Consider the following 24,885-nt stretch of genomic DNA (forward strand, 5'->3'; position numbering starts at 1 on the left):
TAAAAAAAAGAAAAAAAAAATCTTTTTTTATATATATATATATTTTTTTGTGCTGGCGGATTCGCGGGCCACATAAAATGACGTGGGCCGGGAGTTTGAGACCCCTGGTCTAAATGTTCGACTGCTTGTTTCCCCCATTGGACTCGCATTCACAGATCTCAGCGACACTGAGGCGAACACAATGTTATCAGATAGAAACCTCCTCCTCTTACGTCTCATATTCAGAGGCTGCACTGTAGTGCTTACGTCATCGCGTCATGTCGCAAAGGCCATCAATTCTAATGTGTACCTGGTCGGTGTGAGCTTTATATCTCGATATTTCTTCCTAAATGGCATTTTGTGTTTCGTTTGTGTTGAGTTCTTATGAGTTCTTCTCAGTTTCATTCATTTTCCAAACAGAAAGTTGGAAGAATCTGCCTCCTCTCAGCCTCCATTGATATTCTCTGGAGTGGGTCCACTCTCCCTTTCCATAAATATGCATGAGAGCTGTTGAGCTTTGGTATTGGATGGGCTTGATCCCTGTGCGCATGTGAGCCTGTGCGTTTTTGTGTCTGAATATATTGGATTGGGTTATGTATCGGGGAGCTGTGTCACATGCACTGTACTTAGCGTGTGAATGTGTGTGAAGGGCCAGGGGCTTCCAGTGTTGGTGTCATTCTCAGCCGCAGGGAAGCTGAAATGTCACGACTGGCTGCCCCGCGGCGGGCTGGCTCTTAATTCAGGTGGCTGATGAGGGCGGAGTGCAGAGCGCACGTGGTGCCGAGACGAGCTGCAGGTCCAACGCCTGCATCATGCCACCAGCTGAAACCTGTCCTTGAAGTGGAAAATACCAGTACTGTCCTTTTTCCAGAAGTAGAAGACTTCAAGGGTTTTGACTATGCAAATCCACATCATTTTAGACCATTATCATTACTGTAGATGACGCCCAAAAAGCCATGAGACAAAACGTTTTATAGTTGAAGAATTATTTTATTATTTACCCATAACACAGCCGTCATCTAAGCCTTTGATTCCTCATGAAATATTTACCTTGTAAAATCATACTAAATCCAAAGAGCAGGTTCAGAAAACGTTTGACGAAAGTTTAATTTATCATACTTCAGCTTATGTTGAAAACATTTTTCTTTTTGTTTTACATTTTCTTTTTTGGCTAATTCTCTGGTATTGTTTCAGTATCCGTATCGAGATACTTTAGGTAGATATGGTATCAGGACGACACTACTTTGCACCAAATCTCTGATGTCTCTCCATATACAAGGCACCAGACAGGCCTGTTTTCACATGTGAGCCAGTTGAAACATGTTGTACATCTTCCTTCTAATATAACTCACTAACCTGCTTTGTACAAGACCTCATGGATGCAATGCTGACTGTTTTCCACCAGTTTAGATGTTCCTCCCCCCTGACCAGAGGCCTTGTCCGGTAAAGCTCTCTCCCCCTCTCTGACCTCGTCTTTTCCTCTGCAGTTACTTTGAGCTGGAGAGCAGCGGGGTGAGAGAGGAGATCCGCTACCACTACCGCTTCAAAGGCAAACCGCGCTCCGAGTCCTTCCCCTACCGCCTCGCTGACGGCCAGTGGCACAAGATCGCCCTCACCATCAGCGCCACCCACCTACTGCTGCACGTCGACTGTAACAGGTAACACACACACACACCTTTATGTCACAAGTGGCGAATGGCGATTTATTTCCACCGTGCTCCCTTTGAAGTAACGCATCTAATGAGCTGTCTGTGTTCATCAAGTAAATATTTGTTCTCTGCTGTCTCAGCACGGATGACAGGGCCAACAAGGAAACATCCAAGGACAAATTAACACATACGCTCACAAAGCAGTTTACAAGAAAGGCTGTGTCTTTATATAGCCGGGAGGATGTGTGTTCGGCTCACACTGTTCCATAATCAAGTGGAAGGTAACAATGACATAATCGCCTCATCGATTGGGTACTGAAGGGCCTTTTTCGAAAGGGGCACTCAGTCAGAGCTGATCTATAAACATGCACTTCAGCTGTGACAATCCGTCTCAATCCTCACACTCCCTCCTGAGAGCCAGGAAGGCATCACTTGTTCTTTCTGTCGTCTTCAACACAGTCGCTAGACAGACGCGCTCGTGAACCAGCGGTGTAAATTGAGGCAGAGCTCCGTTACCCCTCGCTGATGAAAAGCTGTATGATTCACGGGTGGGGGGGGGGGGGGGGGACTGCGTTGTAGTATTGATTCTTCCCAGGCGCCCATTATTCTCATCGGGCTGGCGGTTTGTCGATTAATTATCGTTGCAGTGAAGATAAAAGAGAGCATCGGAGTGTTATTGGGGAGAAAGATCAAAACGTAATTGGATTGAAATTGGAATCAAAACTTTTTGCTCGCTTACAGTGCTGTGGGTGAGACCCGAGTTAATTAAGACATGGTTGGATCACATGGTTTGGTTTATGCTGCATTCACATGAAATCCGGCAGATGGTAGACGGCAAACGGGATTTCATATTAGTGGATGAGAGCAGGATTTAAAAATAAGGCGAGGCCCGCGGAGAATAACGGCAACGTTGCGTAACTCCCTCACACGGGAGGAAGCTCTTTAAGTTTGCAATAAAATATTATCAGAAAGCTGCATTTTGAAGCTACATGCATTGCTAGAATAACTGCATAAAATAGGACACAGAATCCTTGTATTTAATATAATTTATGCCATTACCGTAGCAACATATCGTCATGTGTGTCCTGTCGGCCGTCTACCATCTGATTCCGTGTGAATGCAGCGTCAGCGCTGATTATCATCTGCTGTTTGAAGGGGAGCTGATTCTAAATCCTTCCTGAGAGGAATAATTCACCCGCAGAGGGACCATTTGTATCTCAATTACTCTCCTCGGAAAAAAACGTTGTTGTCCTCGCACGCCTCCACGGCGAATGGAGAATTGATATTGAGATGCATTTCTTTGGGAAGTACCCAGCATATGACTGGATGGATTCGACTTGGATAAATACTGCATAAGTTGAGTGAGAGTTTGTCAGCAGATGTTTCGGTATAGCTCTGGTGGTGTTCATGGCCCCCATTTATTTTGAGTCATCAAGACTTATCTTTATTTCTGTGCTTCCCATTTGCCGTGGAGGCATGCAAGAAAAACAAAGTTTTCTTCAAGAAATCAAGAGAGTAATTGATGCACAAATGGTTATTCTGTGGGAGAATCTACTGCCTGACCAATAGATATTGTATCTTCCATCATAAATCCCTGTCATGCTACCTCTGGACATAATGCTACTACATGCAATACAGCTCGCATTGGGCAACATCACCCACATGGCTCCATCTTTGAACTTCTGCCCTCTGATAAAACACAGCTGACCGCAATCAGAATGCTAACATACCAGCGGCTCTGTTAATGAATAGAAACGTCTCCCTCGAGTATTTTATGATAGAAATGCTATTAAAACACTTCCCCTACCTGCTGACAAGCGTATTTAAACCTCTCCTGGCTAATTAAGCAGATTTTAACATTCAGAATGTATTCAAGAAAAGATCAAATTAAATGAAAATTAAGAAACAAGCGGCTGCTAAACCAATTAAAACATGACTCACCAGTCTGCCTTAATGTGGGGGGAACGGATGACAGTAAACGTTCAAACTTCAAATGTTTTACGAGAGAATAACGATACAAAGCACAACTACGGCCTGTGGGTACACTGTATATGTATATATACTGCATATATAACATGCTGTGATATGTTGTGTCTGGTAGCGCTTTGGATTAGTGGACAAAAGAGTCTTCGTGTGGAAGGTTTGGACAGAATCTCTCAAACAGCAGAAGAAGAAGATCTTTCTGCAGAGCTGCTCTGTGAAGCTTTTCTCGGGAGCTCAAAGTGCGGGAGGTGAATGTGAGTGTCACCGTGGTTACCAAGCGCCTCCCACCATAGATGCAGAAAGGTCGGCCAGCTCATCTGCAGCCGCTCTCAGCTCTAATCTCATGTTGTCCTCAATGCGTTTCACCATGACCTGCAGCAGCACCAGCTGACACCACCTGCTGGCAAATCAGTTTCCACATGGCCTTCAAGGTAGCAATCACAGCTCATGATACCTGTCATCCGAGAAACAACACAGCACTTTAGGCTGATGTGACCCCCCCCCCCCCCCCAAGGCGTTATCTCTGAATCCATGATGAAACTCTGCAGCTGTCGTATCAAACTGTGTTGTGTTTCTTTGGGCAAAACTAATTTAAATTATAGCTGCAGCAGTGAGTCAGGGACTGGTGTCTTGAGGAAGAAGAAGAAGATGAAAGAAGGGAGACAAATCAGAAATAAAGGAGGATCCATCAACGGAACTGTCCGGACCATAAATATTATTAAATCTTGAAGTTACGTGTCTCTAATTGACGCAGCACAATAACAAGTCATGCTGTGACAGCTCTATTTCCATTCAATAGCTTACATAGGGATATCATTCAAAATACTGCCAAACATTGCATTTCTGAGCTATGTTGTGAAATTGACCAGACTACATTTCATTTTAATGCATGGGAAGGAATATTTCCTCTGCATAATATTAATATTAGCATCCGCAAAAACAATAGCGGCCTGCAGCAGAACTTCCTGAATTTACAGGAAAAAAGCAGCAGCGTAACTGTTTATCTACCCCATTTATTCAGTTTGGCACTTCCCTCACAGCATTTGACTTGTCACTAAAAGGGCATTGACCTCTGCATCATTGGCTCAAATCCTTTACCATCACACGTGTTTGTTATTCACAGGAACCCAGCAAATGGTAAGAAAAAGCCCCATTAAATCAAACTATATTTACTCTCATGTGATACAGAGTGTGTGCATGTTTTTCAGCATTAGTTCTGGAGCGATACAGCTTGTGATTCGGTGCCTTTGTATCGCTGATAAACACCGCAGTGAGCAGAATATGTCAGACTTTCCCAGAGGATACTGATGAGTGTAGTTCATATGAGGACTGGATTTAGATTTGTGACAAAGAAAGGCAGTTGCCAGATTCTTTTGTTTTACTATTATTTGCGTCGTGATTGTGTGAGTTTTAGTGTGAATGTGTTTCTTCACAAATACCTTCTTCTTCAAGGTTCCTGAAAAAAAACAGTGCTGATGAATTCATCTCCTACAAATTTAGACTTTTCCCCCTTAGATGTTGTCCAACTACTTTGTCAGCAACCAGGTGAATGTGGCTTTGATGACAACTTTGTACAAGGACGAAGTTTAAAAAAAGAAGCAACAGAAAATCTTTATCTGACCTGATCATCTCACTCCTCTTAAGTGTGCAAATTACAATAATAGATGGTTCTTAAAAAGAAATGTAAAAGTTTAGAAGAGAGACATGAATACAGGATAGAGATGGTTCAAGATATGTATTAAAGATGATGAGTATTTAAGGTTCAGTCAACCGCAGCGCAATTAACTACATCATTGCTGTTGCATGATTAAAGCGTATACCAGGTCAACGTAGGCCAGTGCACCATTCATAACAACTGCTGACATTAGTTGTTTGTGATGAGCACATACTGTACTCTATCTTGTTTAGTCGCCTCCGAGTGAATTCAAGTTTTTAAGCAGTGATGCAGTGTATATGGCTTGGGCTTTTATTGTGAAAGGTAAGAACGGAAGTATTACAGCGGTATGCAAAAATAGATAAATAAATAGGACAAATGAAATAACAGTAAATATTTGAACACTTTTACTTTACAGTATTTTAAAAGCAATGCAACACATTCATTGAAATAATCAACGTTGTTTTTTTCAAATTGGATGAATCGTTAAATTTATTTCCGATTTGTCCCGGTTAGCTGAAGATGAGAATTGGCAACATTAGCCTCTATTTGGCTGACGTGATCCGTTTGGATATCCCTGCTAGGAACATCTCGACCATGTTGATTTTAAAGTTCATTCTTGAACTTGAGGTCAAAATTAACTTTGGAGCTCAATAAAAGAATAAATCACAGCATTTGATGAAAGCAGATGTTATGTTGTAAAGTGAATTAGCAATGAGAAACAACACCTTGTGCTCTGGGAACTGGTGATGGGAATTTGCCTTTATTTACTGAAATTGTGTCGAATATTATCAGACTAATAATGAATGGATACAAATATAAACTGAAGCCTGTTGGACACCGTTAACATAGACTTGGCTCTGATGCTCTTGATAAAACTACTATCAATTTATCTTGCTTTTTTTATCCCAACATGCTTTTGTATACTTTTCTATTTGGTATTTTTATTCTATTCTTAGTTACGTTGTTTTATATACGTCTTATTATTTCATTTTTTTACATCTACTCTTGCTGTCTGTGTCTCGCTTCTGAGGATCAATAAAGGTTTTTCTCATGTTAAATAACAGTTGTAGTCTTACCGAGGACATCAAGGGTCGGAGATGTACTGGGTCCGGAGTTAAACGTCTTATTGCCGTAGATTTTACCGTCCTTCCCCTCAGTTATGACAATCTCACTTCCTCCTTGCAGAGATTTTGGAGACAGGGTCAAAACATCTTACTGTCCATTAAGTCACACAGCACAAGCCTCCAGTCCGTCCGTCTAACAACTAAGTAAACCCTCCGGTGCCTCCGTTCCATCATGTACATGATTTTGCACTTTGTGTGTGTGTGTGTGCTGGCTGGGCTGCTGTCTCAAAGGTTTAAGTGGAGCTCTTTGGAAATCTGTAGCTAGCTCTAAAGTAAGCTACCCCCATGAGGCTGTGTTTATCAGACTTCACTTCTATGAAATGTCTGCAGTGGGTGTTGTTATGGAAATGTTAACAAAAAAACCAAAGTGAAGCTTAAAATCGAGAATATATCGAGAAATGTTTACCAAAAGGTCCAGTTTGTAGGATTTAGGGAGATCTATTGTCATACATTTAATATGATATTCTATAACGATGTTGTCATTTGTGTAAAATCACTCGAAACAAAGAATCATTTTTTTCTTTGTCAGCAAACACTGGCTTAAAGGCCACTCTAGGTTATCGGACACTGCTGGATACCTCAGTGGTACCTCCGCCCGCCGTCTGAACTCCGTTGCCCCTAAAGTAGGCGAGGCGAAGGTCCTAGTAGACACCACTGTTTTGCCACAGTTTTGCACTCGGCGGCTCATGCTACTGCAGTCTTCGAGAGGGGAGGCGTCAGCGGTGGGGTATTCATCTGCAACCTCAGATGCCACTGAATCCACAACACTGGACCTCTAAGTCACAAAAAAAGACGAGCTTGAGACTCTTTAAAGACTTAACAGTTCTATGTTTGGATAAGACCTGGTCTCACTGATGGACTAAAGTTATTGGAGACCTTGAATACTTGCAGTTGACTTGCATTTTGTTTTTGAAGAGGACTTGTGACTGTACTGGACACGTGACTTGACTCATCTCAACGACTTGAGACTCGACTCTTGACCTGCCCTGAAAAAAAGCCAAACAGCAATAACTGTTAGCCTACCCAATGTAGGGACCTTGAACCAATGTTGACTTAACTTCGTATGCCATACAAATAATGCGCTGTAATTCATAGATATCCCGCAAAATCTTTTCGTTAGTTATCCACGTAATCTTGAAGGAGGATGTATATAAAGACCACTAAATCAGACAAACACCGATCTGTCAGCCAGGAGACACTAGTTTGTTCTGCATGTGAAATAACTCAATGTTGATGTTTTTGTCACGCAACTTGTGCACTTGAGTAACGGCATTTCCTTGGTTGCTTTAACCGAGATGTAAGTTTATTGTGAAAAGACAGTATGCATGTAACGAGGGGAAATTGAGGCATGTTGCAGGCTTTCGTAGGAAAACGCACGAAAAATGAGGCAAGGCAAGGAAAGTTTATTTGTATAGCACATTTCAACAACAAGGTAATTCAAAGTGCATCACATAAAACCATTAAAAGCATCAAAACACAAAGCAAAAGAAAAGGAGATTTCAAAACAATTAAGAACATTCATTAAAACATTAAAAAAACAGTGCAAGAAATAAAATGCAGTCGTAAAATGCAGAAATGCAGGAAATTGATTAATATATGAATTGAATGTGGTTCAATTAAAGGCAGCAGCAAACAGAAAAGTCTTCAATCTTGATTTAAATGAGCTTGATTTAAATGAGGAGTAACTTTTTGTCGGATATCATACTTACCGTTGCATGAGGATACGCTGAGTGCGGTAATGCATCCTCCACTGTGTTCTGCTCGGATCACCAGCTTGTAGTTATTCAGTAGTGACCTGAAAGTGAGTGTTACACTAATGAGTCCAGATTGCTCACAGAGGAGCCAGTGTTAGGGCTGCCCGACCCCAGTGTTTCAGCTCTGGCACATCTAATAGTAGCTTCCTAATTTGACAGAGACTCGCCTGGTCTCCTGGACTCATCTTATCGAATAATCATCTAATAATACTAATTATGTGTCTTCTTCTCATTAATTAATGCGGTTCGCCTCATCAGCTCAGCTCACATTATTCACAGGCATCTCTATTCTCATGTCTCTATTCATGTCTCTATTCTCCCTAATTAATGATCCAGATCACGGTTCACGGTTGCAATAAATAAATGTCCACAAATCTATTTCATCATACGTCGAGCAAAGCCGGGCTCCCTCTGTTGTTCCTTAACATTATTAAATCAGCAGTCTTTTGACTTGGATGGCAGAGAAACACCTTGAAAAGGTCGCCAGTCAGGAGATGTTTTATGTATGAACACTCCACACATAATGGGCCTCAAATTCAATTGATCCTTCTTGCCGTGAGGTGACAGTGGTATTAATTAAGTCAGGTTAGGAAGGTACATTAATCTTAAAAGCTCAAGAAAGTCAGCCAACTATATAATCTAATTAGTAAATTATGTATTTAATTATTGCTTTTAGTGGCTATCTCCAAAAATATCTCCTGGCCAGTGAGTCACAAAAGACTTGAGCCTTGGGTGAGCTCCTCATGTGGAGTGCTATTTGTCTTTCGGAATATTGAAATTTTCCACAGCTTGGTCTAAATTTGGATCCATCATCACGACATTAATTTGCGCTCATGTTAAAAATATCCCCAGAGAAGCTGATTTGCAAAAAGTATCTCAGTTGACAGTAAGAATCAGGAATATTTCTTTTGCAAAAATGTAGCATCTCTTAAGGCCTTCACACACCAGTTTTTCTGTCGTGAGTACTTTTACAAATAACGTGACTATTACAACGCAAAAAGCTTCAACGTTTTTTCCGGTGCAAGGTGGACATTTTTCTATTTGTCAACAACATACATTTAGGTGACAAACGTTGGTTTGAACTCGGTGCGTACACTTCTCCACCGCGAGTCCACCGATCCACCGTTTTGATTCCAGTTTTGCTGTTATGAAGGCTGGTGTGACCGGGCCCTACGTCTGGGGTTTAGAATACCTCAGCTTTGTTTTATCCACTCCTCTACAAACAATTTCTGACAGTCACTGACATCCAGTAGCAAAAATGACTGTTTTTGCTCCTTATTGCTCTGTGGGAAAAAAAAACAACCTTACGACTCACATCACCACATGAAAAAATAATTTTCTTTTTTGCTGCCGCAGCATTTTTAGGAGCATTTCAATGAACGACCGAGACATTTAGAAATAATGAAATGTGTGGAATACAAAATGTTCTTGCATTCAGATGTGTGTAGTGAGAAGGATGGCGGCAGTGTGTTGACTCATAGAGTTGATGACTTTTTCAGTCCTGTACCTCCACCTGTCATTTTCAAATGCATTTCATTGGAACTAATTACTGGAGGTCATTTCTCTCCCCCACACACACACACACACACACACACACACACACACACACACACACACACACACACACACACACACACACACACACACACACACACACACACACACTTGCCTGATTTTACCTGCAGTGGTGCCGCCATGGAGCCGAGACAAGGTCGGACGCTCGCGTAACTGTAGTATGTAATTGCGATCTCCACTTTTTCCTAATTGAATTAGTGGCTAACACCCAGAACACACTCCCTCGTCACACACTCCGAGTCAGCTCTTTGTTTTGGACCTGAATAGCTCATCGCAGTAATGACATTGGCTCTGCCTGTCACTTCCAACCACGTGGTTGTCCCCTGTACATGCGGAAGGTCATTTCATGTGCAGACTGGCTGGTGTTTCCCTTTGGGGGGGCTGCTCAGTGCTGCTAAGTTCCCGCTTCCAGCTCCTCCGTCGCTCCTGTGCTGCTTTTTATTCTGCATCCAGTTTAGCCGGTGCTCTGCTGCATTTGTGATCTTCAGATGCGGTTATTAAAGTCAACCTTCAAAGCAGGGTTGAGTTGAAAGTAACTGGTTTCTTATCGTTGGCTCCTTCCTCTGGGGCGCAGCAAAGAAATGGGCTCGAGACAAAGGCAACCCCTTGTCAAGATCTACTCGACCCCCCCCCGTTCACCTTTTCTGTTCTCTGCCTGCCAGCTCTCTCTCTCTCCCTCGGCGGACTGTACACAGGAATACGTTCTTCACCAACACTACAAATCTAAAGCCCCGTTAGCACCCACGAGACAAAAATAGCTTTTCCCAGAGCCTTAGCTCAGCGGTGAGCCTTAACCATGTATTTTGTCCTGGGGGTGGTACGAGAGGAGAGGTCACAGGGTCAATACAATAAAACCTCAAACGTTTTAAATGTGCTCAGCAAGCGATGTAATATGCTAATTAGATACTGTAACGAGAGGATAACACTGACGTTCCTGCTCTGCCAGCGGCCACTGGCCTGACAGAGGCAAGTTCATGAAACATGCAGAAATGGAAAAGGGTTCATCCTCTGGGGAGAATGTTAATCTGTGAAATGTTACTCGATTGTTTTTCATTTTTAACAGCATTCAAGTCTTTCTTCCTGAGTTGTCATGGAGACGGCTCTGGGTGAAAGTGGTCGGTTAGCTCATCCATAGGTCATCCTTTGACACGGATTAGTGCTCAGCCACATTCCCTGTGACAGAAGTATCCAGCAGCGATGATGCACTCACACACACAAAACACACGATACGTAATTACGGGATTAACAGAAGGAATACAGGGGGCACTATTAATTATCTGGGTTGTGTCACTGAGGCGTGTTGTCTGTCTTTAACCTACAGCAAGACAAAAGCAGAATTCACTTTAATGGTAGATAAGAGTCTGGGACAAAGAGGAAGACGAGGCTGGAGATTAGAACAAAGATCTGAGAAGCCAGTGGTCATGAAGTGAGGATGAGCTCAGTTCAGCGCAGACGATGAAAGTCGTGTGGGGCAAGAAATGCAAGCAGTCAGACGATCAGTCATGGTACGAACAGACCGACAGACCACCCAGATTTACAGCTAAAACTGACGGTACGCTCAATGTTGCTCATACTTCCTAATTGCAGATAAACTGTGTGGTTGCAACTATGGAAAGTATGTCAGATCACTTTAAATTCAAATAAGGAAGTCGTCTGTAAACTGTATGTGAACTGACTGTTTTGATATTCATTTTCTAATCGTAATACGTCAGAGACACAGAAGGTGTTTCGCTCCAGTCTGGCGTATGTAAGGCTGCAGCTTCTTTGATTAGGCTCAACATCATTTTTTTTTGTTTATACTATTGAGTTCTCTCTGCTGGAGGTTTTGATTTCGGTGTCACAACAACAGGCTTTGTACGCTCATCAGTGACAAGTTTCACACGTGGATCAGCTGCAGAACACTTGTGCCTCATTTACAATCTTTCTGTTGCAGTTTGTTGTCAAGTCAAGGGCTCAGAGAGGCTGTTAGTCATGCCTCACTTTCATAAACAGCTGATTTAATTGACAACATTTCTTTTATTTTCTAAGTATTCAAGTTCAAGGCTTTGAAGACACGGATGTATTGATAGAGCGCCATTAGCTGAGGTGCCTGAGTCGCTGCAGTGACGGTTATAGAAAGTCTGCAATCAGAAGGAGCTTTCTAATACAGAGTATGGTATAAATATCCCAAGACCAAGATCATTCGGGCTAAACAGCAACAAGAGGTCAAATTTGATCCCATTCACAACTGATATTTCTTTTAGCAATCAGAAATGTTATGTCTAATTTGACCATTTAGCACCAGCAAATCGTGCCCGGTTGCATCGTCCCCCCAGGGTTTTCTCTGAGCTGTGTGTTTGGAGTTATCACATGAGAGCGTCTTGAAACCAATCACATGGCTTGTTTGAAACTGCCTGTTGCACAATGACTGATAGAGGCCAGTGGACACTTGGTTCAGCCACCACTAGAGGAGCAGATGCTCGAACAGCATGAGGACATGGTAATGAAGAGGCGTTTACGTGGCCTGCATTAACCAGATGCCTGACTCCCAATGTCTGATCTATATTGTTCATCTCATTTGGCCCATAAATCATCCAGGGACATCAATGTTTCAAATGCAGTTGTTGCCTTAGCGAGATGCCTTTGTGGCTGAAAGAGGAGCCATAATTGCTTTCATTCGGAATAAACTGCCACCAGCCAGTATTTCTATTCACGTATTTATTTCCTTTTTAGCCTCAACTCATTGCCACTCCGAACACATTTTTACGAATCACATTGCGGTGTTTCGGTTATGGCGTGGACACGTGCATTAAGAAGCTCTTTTAAATATTCCAGCTCTCCCTGTTGCCTCTTTCATCCTTTCTCTTTCTGTCTCATGGTGGTGGTGTTGAATAATGTCCAAATTAAGTCTTCAAAAGTGCTGCCGATCAGTGTTGATGGCCGTTGTTACACAGAATCTGATAGAATGGGCACAAACGGAGAACAGAGTTTTTCTGAATATCTGTTCCCAATGATGTGACCTTTTAACCTGTTCATCACATCAGCAGCTCAGATCATGGATGGATTGCTGAAAACGGGCCTAAATCGTCAGCCCAATTCAATTTCATACTCCCTGTTTCTGACTGTCTGCTGCATCTTGAATTGTCTTTCTGCTGTTCATCCATGCTGCACATGATGTATATGTTTTCCATTGTGTTTTACAATGCTGTTAATGTGCACATCGATGTGCACATGCATGAAACCCTTGACTACTCCTTTAAATCGTCTGCATTATAAAGATTAGATGTACGTATGTATTCTAAATGATGTCTCACAGCTGATGCTAGCGGACCTGTTTCACATTCGTGCTGTTTCACAGTCAGATGTACAGTCGTACGTAGGTTATGAAATACCGGCTGTTTTGTAACGCACTTGGCTAATGAGGCTGGGGGCGGGGCTATCGGGAGCCCTCCACCTTAAAGATCTCGTGATGATTAGGCTCATACTGCTTCTGTGTCCAGCAGCCAGAAAATGACATTCTGCTTTGCTCATTAAAAAAGCCAGTGAGCTGGAAGGTACATTCTTTTCTTTTTTTACCTGCTAACTAGCTCATCAGCCTGGTCAAAACTATCGTAAAGACAAGAATAAGGCTGTTACACCTGAGTGGACCATTAGAATAATGAAGTTGCAGTGACGCTGAATTTAGTCCACGTGTCGTCTTTCACGCGTTGTCGTTTTTTTTGCCAATCCACGATAGATCCTAATGTTTTAAAGGGGACGTATCATGAACAACTCACGTTTTCAGTGCTTGTGCACATAATGGAACTAGAAATGTTAGCCCAACTGAGCAATTCAGGTGCATTTTCATTTCCTGTGAAGGGCAGTGGCAGTGTTGTTCAGCAGAACAGCTCCAGTGCAGTTCCAGTGCAGCAGCTGCTACAGGTCTCTCAGAGTAATTACTCCTCCTGCCTTAGCCTGCCTAATGAAGGAACATTTTAAATGTCAATGAGTGGTGCTGGTGGCTTTTTTTCCCCCAATTATTGTTTTGTCATGTGCTCCTCATGTGAGTTAGGCTGCACACACAGACCTCGACCATCTGACTGGGTTTTTCAATCAGTGCTGCAAGCCTGACGCGACTCTGATGCAACTGTTGATTCCCATTATTTTCCATCAGGTTGCCCTTTTCACCTTTTCGACATGGATTTAAAGGGTGAACTGGTAATTACTATGTTACTACAGTGATAATCAACTTGGGTATTTTTTCCATTGTGGCTTACATTATTAATATTCCTCTTAAACTCCAGCCCTATTTGTAGGCCTCTGCTCGAAAATGGCATACCCATACTAAAGAGACTTAAATTCTGTAACTACAAGGTCTATTTTAATCATTTTGATGCTATAATCAGATAACACTTGTGAGATTGTTCAGATGGGTAAATATTGTGTATATGTTGCTGGTTAATACAGCACATGAAGATATTACACAGCTGAAATTGAAAATATTCAGGTTCGCCTCAAAAAAAGCACTTTTATTGATATTGTGTTTTTGAAATAATGCAGCTGAGAGCCTAAAAACTCTCCCACATCACAGCACAACCGATCAGTAGTCTTGGAATAACGTTTGGCTGGGATAAAGTGAAGAATAAGAAGGCTTTTGGTGCAGAGAGATCACCCGAGGTCGTCATTCTGGAACCAGCTCTTGCAGCTCTTACATTGTACTTTTATATACTATATAACGATATATTTCACTTTTTTATCACTCATATTGTTCAATACATCCAAATACAGCCGTTTGGAATCATTTTGAGAGCCAGCCAGGGGACATGGCGGTGACGTAGTGTTGTTTTTTCTATGTATTTCCTCATGTTCCTGCTCTGTCTTACCAAGCTATGACGATCATAATCCGTGAGACAAACTCCTTCTGCCGTCATTAGCCCTGCCTGAGCCTCCATCATTCAGCTGCTCAAGTATTTGACTTTGTTTTCAGGGGCAGGTTTGAGGCTGTTAGTCCTCCCTAATAGCCTGCTTGTGTCCGCTGTTCACTGCAGTCTTCTGTTAGGTGTGATCGAGTGTGTCATTACTGCAGCCTCCCTGCGTCCAGCTCAGCAGGGTCCAACCCGTACCATGCTGGCAGGCGCCCCAGCTCGGGCCCCTGGTGGTAGTGAGGAGGAGGAGGATGAGGATGAGGATGAGGATGAGGATGAGGAGGAGGAGGAGGAGGAGGAGGAGGAGGACAGGGGGAGCTTCCTGCACCAAGGAGACCCAGGGGACGCACACACATGCATCCACAAGCGTATACTATACCGATACCTGTTGTTTTTTTTGTTCCCCGGAATATGTCTGCAGCTACTGTAGTCGTGTCTTATCAGCAAAGGACAGGAGCTTCTGCCAACAGATAAGGTCATTGTCGGGGTGAAGTTGTTACAGATATCTGAGACAGGGAGGAAGCAGGCGTACAGTTCTTTTGGGAATTGGGTGACAAAGCCAGATTAGACTATCTTCATCTCCATACTGTAGGTAGAACCAGTCCTATCCCCTGCACCGAGCTGGGGGTAAAGGAATGTGGGTCATTGTATCCATTAAACATGATACATCTGCCATCTTATGAGGATATGCTCTAGTTTCAGGCAATAGTTCCCTCGCCTTTTTCAGTGGGGGTGCTCCAGTTATTCTCCGTTCGTTTGACTTTCTCTGCTCTTGGGTTGTTTTGCATCACGTATTGCCAAGATGTTTGAAAAATGCATAAATTCAATATTGCCCAAATTCCATCCATAAGGGATTTCATTTCAACTGAAAGACGACTAAGACTGGATTTTACGATAAATGGGAGTATCCACTCGAATCGCAATCTTACCATCACAGAGCATAATGCCAAGGGCTTTCAACCACTGTGGGTGGCAGAGCTCCAGTTTGAGTGGAGCTGGTACAATTCGATTCATTCGCAGCACTTACAGGAGCATGAGAGAGACGGACAGATGCCCTTTCACAAGTACATGCCGCAGAGCTGCAGTGACAGCTGCCTGAATATACAGCAGTGCTGCCACTGAAGTCAGGAAAAGACGAGAGGAAGAAAGAACACCAGCACAGCATTATTCCACTCCCACACCAAAACGTATCCTCTTCATCTTAGTTATATTTATTGGAGTCATTTTTATTTTGAAAAAAATGCTTATACAGTTATCCAAATAGTTGCCAAATGATTTCCTGTTAATCGACTAATCGTCTCTCTACTGAAGTGCTCTGCGGCAGCTACCGCCTGGTTATGTTCAATAATGCACGCCATTCTGTTTCATAGCCTCTGCATGTAGATGCATTAATGTAGATCCAATGGAATCTCATTGAAGAGCTTTATTTATCTTCCTCCCCACGTCTCTTATATTAGCTGATGTAGCAGAAACAAGCCCTAATGACATCCTTGAGCTTGAAATACATGCACTTTGCCTGCTGTTACATTTGAAAGTCAAGAGCGTGCACCCCACTGTAACTTGGACTTTGGATAAACCTCCCCAAATGTCTTAATTCTCACAGAAACCTGGCTGTTAAATCTAGCCTTCACTGTTATCTTTTGATTCGATTCATCAAACGTATCAGTCATGCTGCCTTCAGGTGACTGCAGGGATTTAATGAACTGCAGGAGAAGGTTTTCACACAGTATTACACAACCGGGAACAACAAATACCATCATGATTTAAAGGTAAGTGCAGAGTGCTTTATCGACGTCTGCATTAAAACTACATTTCTGATGCGGATGAAATGGTACCAATAATTGGCGTTGCTCAACCGATTGGCCCCATTTGAATGAACATTTCATCTCAAAGCGTCTCTCAAGGTTCACGGTTAGGAAAATAAAACATCACACTATCTTTGTCACTTAAAAACTACATCCGGTTTGTTTGTTTTTTGCAAAAAATGCATTTAAAGAAATATAAAAGGCTTACTCATTTTACACAGTTTCTCGCAGCTCAGGACATTTTAACCGGTTCTCATTTTCGACTCGTCAAAATGCAGATGTTTGGTCAAGACCCGTTGCGTCACTTTCTAAAGAACTGGTTAGCCCAGCACGTCGAACAATGAAACTCCTCTACAGTCGCAGTAAACCGGTGGCTAAAGTTGTGAATTTCAACCGAAACACTTGGTTATGTGCATATGCAACAAAACTGCTTCGTTCAGGTATCTCACGCCAACGGCCACGACAACACATCTGTATTTGAAGCCCTGCGATTGAGACCGGGCTGGAAATTTAAGTAGGTCTGTTGTTTTGTAGCATTTGTCAAAGTGCTTCACGACAAAAGGACAAAGCAACATTTATATATATATACATATATATAAAAGTAAAACACTAAATACACCTGAAATCCAGTCGATAGATAATGCTTAAAAGCCCAAAGCAGAAAATGTAGTCCTGTACATCCCTGTGTCTGTACATGCATGCTGTCTTTACAGCAGTGTCTGATGTAATTGTGCTCAGCACCTAGAAGTGTGGCTGTAATGCTTATGAAGGGCTATATACTGCATGACACCTCTGCCGCTGCTGTCAGAGAGGTGTTACCTAGCCATGCAATTATGCACAAGCATTCCCCGGTGATGCCAGACCTGTTTACTATCCCTCACAATCTGTTCTGTAACATCCCCACCACTATCTGTGAAGGCTGAAGTGAGTTGTGGATCAAGCTTTTTTCTGTCAAATTGAATGGTCGTACTCCTTGGTTACAAATTTCACTGGATGCATTGAATTTCCACTATAATGCAGATGATTCAAAGTCATTGTAACTATATGTAGGCAGGCACATTCATTAGTATGACAAAAGAATATACAGTATGTTATCATAAGGAAAGTGCTGACCAGTAGCTCTCTCTGCAGAAGAGTAGATTCACATGTAAATGAGCCGGAATTAATATCCAATCTCAGTAAATGGACTGTAGCTGAGAATCAGCCCGATTATTATGACCACATTATAATTAGCAGGGCATAATCTGTATTCACAAAGGAATGGTTGTCTGATGGTAATGATTGTACATTTTGTTAACTCTATATCCTCTCTATTTCTGTCCACATTTGAACTAGTTGTCGGGTATTATGTGCTATGTGTTATCTGCTTCAAGATGACTGAGATTTGGGAGGAAACACTTTTCTTCTTTTCTTGTTGAATGTGTTTTTTCCTGTCGGACACAGAACCACTCCAGACAATTGCAAAGCAGAGAGTGTCTCTGTCGCCATGCAACTCCCATCCTGAAAACCAGTCTGTGATCAGCACCACGGACAGCAGCTGAAGCGGACGGTTAATTACTCTGAAGATCAGTGTGCTTGAAATGCCACCAATGTATTGGTGTTACAAATGGGGCTGGGCTTCGTTTGCCGCAACATTTTAGATTCAGTTCAAAGTGGAACCGAATCAAACGAGCAGTCAGTGTTAACCTCTTGTCTTCTTTATTCAGGCATGAAGTTTATTGAATGTTTTGTCAGGTCGTTTTTCTCAGTTTTCTCGTACAAAAGTTCTAAGTACGAACCGTTCGGGTCGTCGTGAAGGCGACCCCCTCAGACCTGGCATTAACGTGCGTCTTGGGCGAACCGAACATTTCTTTAAGCACGGCTGTGAATGCACCCAGGATGCATTGATGATACATCGAGATCTGATCGCTCAGACTACATTCTGCAACACATTCTCAACTCAATGCTTCAAATACCGCAGCTTTGTCGGTGAAGCTCTACGTACCCGCACACTGACACTAAACCGCGTCTGTACGTGCGTTGATGCCAGAAGCTGATGAGCACTGAACAAGCTGCGGTATTTGATGCATTGTAGGTTACGTTGTGCTAACTCTTTATGAAGGCAGGCTAATAAAACAACGGGAAACACTTTATTCCTCCCACATTATGAACAGCAGGGGATAGCAACTTCTGACCTTTCACAATAAAAGCCCGAGACATATAGGGCTAAACTGCATCAAAAGTCAACCCAACATAAAAGCTTAGTACATAGTAAAGTAGCTTGATAGCATGTTGTCGGTTATGTGTTGGTGTTTTGGTGCTCTGCACAGATCTGACAACCGTCCGCCCTAATCCGCACCTAATCCCCGACTCTCTGAAGCGCTGTACCGATACGTCCCAGGGGACCGCCGGTGGGCAATAATCTGATATTTCTATGTTGTACCCTTGTAGCATGTATTACTACTGCTGTCTCCTGCTGGTTAAAACCGACAAGCATTTGGTCTTTTCAAACGGAAATAATGTCGGCCACATGTTCAATTGCGTGGAAGTGAGATCAATGGTCACTCAAGATGCATGTCGACACACATTCTAATGCCAGGATTCAACTGACGGGTTTAGAACGTGTCCGCTTGTGATCAGATCCCCGGAGACGCATGTGAACAGGGCCATAGTCACATAGCAAATATGTTTTCAGTCTGAGTTTTGTCCTTGAAAATATTATGACTTGAATATAATATTAATTTCTGAAATGTGTTTCATTTATTAAAGTGTGTTGATCTAAATTTGGTGGCGTGGAACCCCAATCCCAGTAACGCACACCGTAAGATCATTTGACAGCATGTGGGACGCGTTTTCTTTTTTAGCTTCCTGTCGCGTAACCACCAGTAATCTGCCACCCGCCTTCAGTGAGGTGACACATCTCAACCTGTGCGTTTGGCAGAGGATGAACGCGAGAGCTCTGAGACCTTTGTCCCACGGTGAGGCAAGTGATTCAAAAGGGACTTTGATTTCTGAATTCTGTCTTCCTCTCTCTGGCAGAGGACAGACACAGACATGACAGCAAATGTCTCAAGCTCAACATAGTGGAAAATTGGAAGTTGTCTGGAGTTTAATGTGGCCGACAGATATTGGCAGAGCAAATAATGGAGCCTGTGATTGAGATTGTTCTCTTGAAGGCTAGCCATGAAGGCTGCCAAAGAGCCAAATATTGTGTCTCACTTTTGAAGACGAAAGCTGTCGGTTTTTGAAATGTTCTGATGTGTAATCCTTAAGGTAGATGGACATGGCTTTTGATGGCATTAGTGGCTTTCTTCTGCGTTTATTAAGTCGTTTGAATGCTTGTATCACTGGCTTAAAGACAAACTTGGGAAATAGCCAGCTAGTAGAGCTAAAACCCTGACAGCCCCTGATTAAATGTAGTTTATTCTATCCAGTCAGTAAATCGAAGGAAATTATGTGGCCTGGCAGCTTATTGAAGTGGACTGTCAACAAAATATGATTTAAGTCGTAAGATGTGGATTTATACAGTCTCAACCATGCGGTGCTTCCACCTCGATCTGGCCGTAATGCAGCAGTTTCCACATCTCAGGCTTTTCTCTTTGCTTCAGCCTCCGTTCACATGAACGATGGCCGAGTCGCTCCACACCTGCCCGGTTCTCTCGTCTGTCTCGAGATGTGGGTCTCTCTTTCTCTCTCGCTCGCAGCCACATACACGCCGATAAAGGTGGAGGAGCCGTGTAAAAGTGGAGCAGCGCTGCCCTATTTTACTGGTTAAGGATGAAGTGATGAGGCTGGCTCATGGGGCTCCACTGTATCTTGTATTCCCCAAAAGACTCTCCATGTCCAACAGGCTTTTATTGATGTTCTTTCGACTGTGCAGTAGATTTCTGCTAAGGGATTTGGCAAAGCAGAGTACCGCTGTTAATCCCACATTAAAGGTATAATCCCGAAGATTTCGGTCCTGGTTGACTTGGTGTCACATTTGATTACCGGCAGAGACAGCAGCTGTGGTACTACAGGTGTTACGTTATCCATTATTGTTTGATGTAAGGGAATGACCTCAATCAGTTTTACGTTACCAATTTATCGTACAATACATGATACCGACCTCGATAATTCTGAAGTTGTATGACCTCAATCATTTTTACGTTAATCGTCTTATGGTGAGAATAATAGCCACCCTGTGTTTTCGCGAAATGAATGCTTTTTAATGTGAACAAGCAGCAGTAGGAAATGTTAAGTTTCGCATTACGTGGTAACTTAACACAGCTCTGATACGGCAGTGGGAGAGCGGGCAGTTAACAGTGAGGCTGATATCAGGGACATACAATCACAAGCAGTAATGCTGAATGAGATGGCTTGTCATTTCCTGTGAATCCCTCATGCACAGGCAGGCAATTGTTAAAATGGAACGGCTCTGTTCGGTGTTGTAAACCGTAGCTATTATTCATTGAATGCTGCAGCTTGGCGATAGAAGAGCTCTGTTAATCACACGGTACAGTATGTTGCCTGGTGAATGTCCTCTATAATTAGCTGTTGACGGCTGCAGCATGTGGTGTCAGAACATGCAAATATGTCCGCGAGCGCATCGCTCTTCTAATTGGCATCGCTGCTCTCTCTCCCGCCAATGTTCCCCGCGTGAAACTCCCAGTCTCCACTGCTGCTGAGCTGCTGACGAGAGGGGAAGGTGAGGGGGGCAAAGACAGTGAGGTAGGGGAGACGAAATAGAGTATAATCACATGACCTCTACATTCTCTACCGCAGTGACAGCCAGCCCAGCAGGTGGGAACTCAGACAGCTCCAGCATAAACAGCAGTGCTGCACTGCAGCACTTACAATACACATCGAGCACGGAAAATGAACATGCTGCTATTTAGAGCGTGTCAATTTTAGCAATAAAAGAACGTTGTTTTGAAAATGCATGCATGTAAGTAACAGACCTATAATTGGTGATGTGTGGCCGTGGTATTGTTGTTCTTTTCTCTTCTAAGCATGAAAGAGACGAGCTGTGACTCAGATGACGAATTCTGTTTTGTACTTCATACATTCTGTCACTGGAAGGAAAAACGCTTTTTTTATCGTCTTCACCGTGAAGTCAATTCTTATTTGATCAGGATTGTATCTCATGTCTCGAAATTGAATTTGTGACAGTTGAAATGAGAGTCGAAACATTAAAATTCCATACATTTAAACGGGAATCAAAGCTGCGTTCGATAGTTTTTGACAACTTCAGCTCAGACTCCAGCAGCGAACAGCCCACCGCAGACAGACCCGGATCCGGCTTCGCTGTGGCCTTCGACCTGCAGTGGGAAGAGCTCCATAGCTTTAATGTAACTTAAAGTGCACATGCAGCAGAAACACCTGGCCATAAAGGTCTCCTGATGGAGCTCATTCTCTTTTCACCTGTCAAATGTAACGCAGGCATTGTAGTCATGATTGAAGTCTTGAGAGAAATGTCGCTTCTCCACTTTGTGCCGGGCAGGTAGTTTGTGTGAGCCGCCCATGGTTTTATGAGGGGGTTGTGACGGGGGGGGGGGGGGTTGGTTTGTGCAGGCAAATCAAAACCAAAAAGCTGACAAAAGCTTTGAAAGCTGCAGAGCTGCAGGGATTAGCAGCCTTTCACATCACAGGGACCCGTTTCACTCGGTGCTAATAACAAAAAATGCTGCTTCATGGAGCTGTAAGTATGAGCATGAAAATGACTGCATTTTAAAGTTAGTGAATGGGATTGGTTCAGTCATATATCAAGACCAATCACCTGCCCAGCTGCTTGATCTTTCTGTCTTCTCCGTTTTAGAAACAACCCCCACAACTAAAAAACAGGACGTTCTTTTTTACTTTAAGCCACACAAGAAATCAGCTTGCTACTCTTGTAGCATTCAGGCAGGAGGTTTTCTCCTCCTCCTACCACTAATGTGAGTAGAAAACCTGACAAATCGTTCTTTGACATCCTCACAGAGGCCTACCGGAGCTCGCCAGCATCGTTCGGCCCACCTCACTGGAAAATGGTGCTGGATAACGCCGAGGATGTTTCCCTCGCCAATGCCAAAGGCCGTTTGTGTCCGTCTGGAGTCGGACTGTTAATCCAGCTTACATACAGGTCCAGATATGAATACCGTGTTACGGGGCCACGGGGCGAGACTGGCTGTCATGCTCGAGGAGAGCAGCCTCCGCGCTACACTCAACTGCTTCCCATGAAGGCAGAGGGAGGGCGTGAGGGAGCACACAGTCTGTTGGATTTACTATTCAGCTGTATTGGATCAGTGCTACCGCCAGACCAGGACAAAAAGGGAAATGTGTTTATGCCCGTGTCGTTATCATAACCAAGCGTTCCCTTCTGATTTGTCGTTGGCAGGATTTATGAGCGGGTTATAGACCCTCCTCAGATGGAGCTCACCCCGGGCAGCGGAGTGTGGCTCGGCCAGCACAGCCACAAGCACGGCCTGTTCAAGGTAAGACCGATACACACATGCACTTCCTTCACGCACCTGAAGGGTGGGGGGCAAGTGGCAGACACAAGGAAGAAGGTGGACCGCTTCCCCGAGCACGTTACAAAGTTGTCGATTTTTAATCACCGCTCATTTTCTCAGGCTCCTGCAGGCGCTCAAAAGTGTTTGTCAGCAGCAGAGACAGATGGTGTGGGAGTGCGTGGGCTTGTGTGAAGTGACGGAGTCCATTCGGGTTCATGCCGGGATGAGTTGGAATGCTCGCTGACAGGTGCAGTTGTAAAATATTGAATCAAGGACCTGTTGCACATTGTATCAGAGGGGCCATTTAGAGCTACACCCTTTTTCATAACAGTAATTTAGATTGTATGGTGCCAGTAGTGGAGGTGAAATGCTGCCCCCCCCCCCCTACTAAAATCCTTTTATTTCCCAGTCTTTAATTAGCTTATCTTAGCATAAAGACTGAAAACAGCTCAGCTCTCTCCAATGATCAATACGCCTCCAGCCACCTTCAAAACAAATGAACACCTTCTATCTCGTGTGCTCAATCTGCACACGAACAGAAATTCAAAAGTAACAAGCGGTGGCTTAAGGCTTGAGTGCTGTAATTATGTCTTGGCAAACAGTGGCCAGGCATATCGTGCAGTGCTCTTGAGAACACACACACAAAGAGAGAAACAGAGACAAAAAACATTGTCAAACTTTACATTTTTACTTCTTTCTATTCCCTTCAGTCTTTCCCACCTGCTCCCATCTACCTGCTGAAGATGGGGGGGGGGGGGGATAAATAGAGTCTTGTGTCTAAAGCCAAGAAGGGTGGAGGGCATGTTGGGTAACGAGAGGAAAGAATAAAGAGGCAAGAGGTGAAAGAAGTAACACTGCAGATGGAGATAGGAGGTGGATTTAAAGCCGCAGCTGTAATCTATCCCATTCAGGACTCGGGAGTGGGGATAATGATACAATGAGCTAACTAGGCCTTTAAATAAAACATATTGAGCCTTTCGCAGTGGCTCGAGACGCCCCTCGTCCTTGCGCCGCCTCCTCCCGGGAGCCTCTCCATCTGAAGGAGGAACTGTAATAAATTATCTTTATCTAGAATCCATTGTGCCAAGGATGCTGACTCCTCAGGGACACCGCCGGCTCGTTTGGAACCGGCGCTTTTGTGAAAGGCTCGGTGTTTCATGCACCATGGGATGATAATGAATCTACTACGGACAATGACGGGAAGCGTCGACGCGTTACATGAGGCAGCGTGATGAAGGAAAAGCCAAACCTGGACATGAGAGATGCAGAGCTTAGATCGCTCACTCAGTCTGGCTGTCTTCTGTCTCCTCTGGTGTTCAAACATACATCAGTAGCAATACACTGCAGTCTTGGGTTCATAACTTTATTTCTAAAAGTAGAAGTAGCAAAAGGAAACTCATTGGATGAACTGGAGAAAAAAAGTCAGCATATTATAGAATGAATTTCAAATTCTTTATTAAGAGCTCAACTTTAAAAATGCCGGATGTTTTCCCATTGATGCTGTGAGACTCCTTCTTTGAAGTGGTACCCAGGTATTAACCCCTGCATGGACAGTAGGTGGAGGATTGGAGCTTTTGTATCAATGTTTGAATCATTTATATTTTCATTGAATGTATATTTGTTGTTTATATCTGGATTTTTTTTTATACATCTGTTCCCTCAAGGATGACTAAATAAGACTCATTTCTTCTTTCATTTCTGAAGAAGCACATTGTTGGCTCATTATTAGCTTGCGGATTATAGTTTCTATCCTTGTTGTGTGAGGATGTCTTGTGCAGTAGTGCATGCCTCCCTGAGGCTGAGTGCCTAAGCTGCACAGTGAACCACCAGATGTCAACTGGAATAAAAGTGTGCAGCTGTTTTAATCAAATTTTGAATTGCAGTTTGAACAATATTGCAGGAAGTAAACCTGTAAGTAAGGCTGCTTGCGGGGGCTTTTGTTGATTTGGACCCAGGCAAACGGCAGGTTAACGTGAGTGGGTGAGAACTGACTTCGTCCGATGTTTGCTTGACATCAGGGCGAAAAG

At 43.3% G+C, this 24,885-nt stretch overlaps 1 protein-coding gene across 1 annotated transcript in view; it reads left to right on the forward strand.

The window, feature by feature from the left end:
• Positions 1-24,885, forward strand: part of LOC306794967 (protein kinase C-binding protein NELL1-like) — a gene marked incomplete at both ends in the record, with an annotated part of 180,531 nt that overhangs the window by 41,789 nt on the left and 113,857 nt on the right. The window contains 2 exon segments of the mRNA XM_079293263.1: positions 1,467-1,637; positions 22,744-22,840. Of these exon segments, the coding sequence (XP_079149389.1) occupies positions 1,467-1,637; positions 22,744-22,840 (268 nt within the window).

The sequence above is a fragment of the Melanostigma gelatinosum genome (genome assembly GCF_949748355.1).
Source record: "Melanostigma gelatinosum genome assembly, chromosome: 2".
Classification (NCBI taxonomy): Eukaryota; Metazoa; Chordata; class Actinopteri; order Perciformes; family Zoarcidae; genus Melanostigma; species Melanostigma gelatinosum.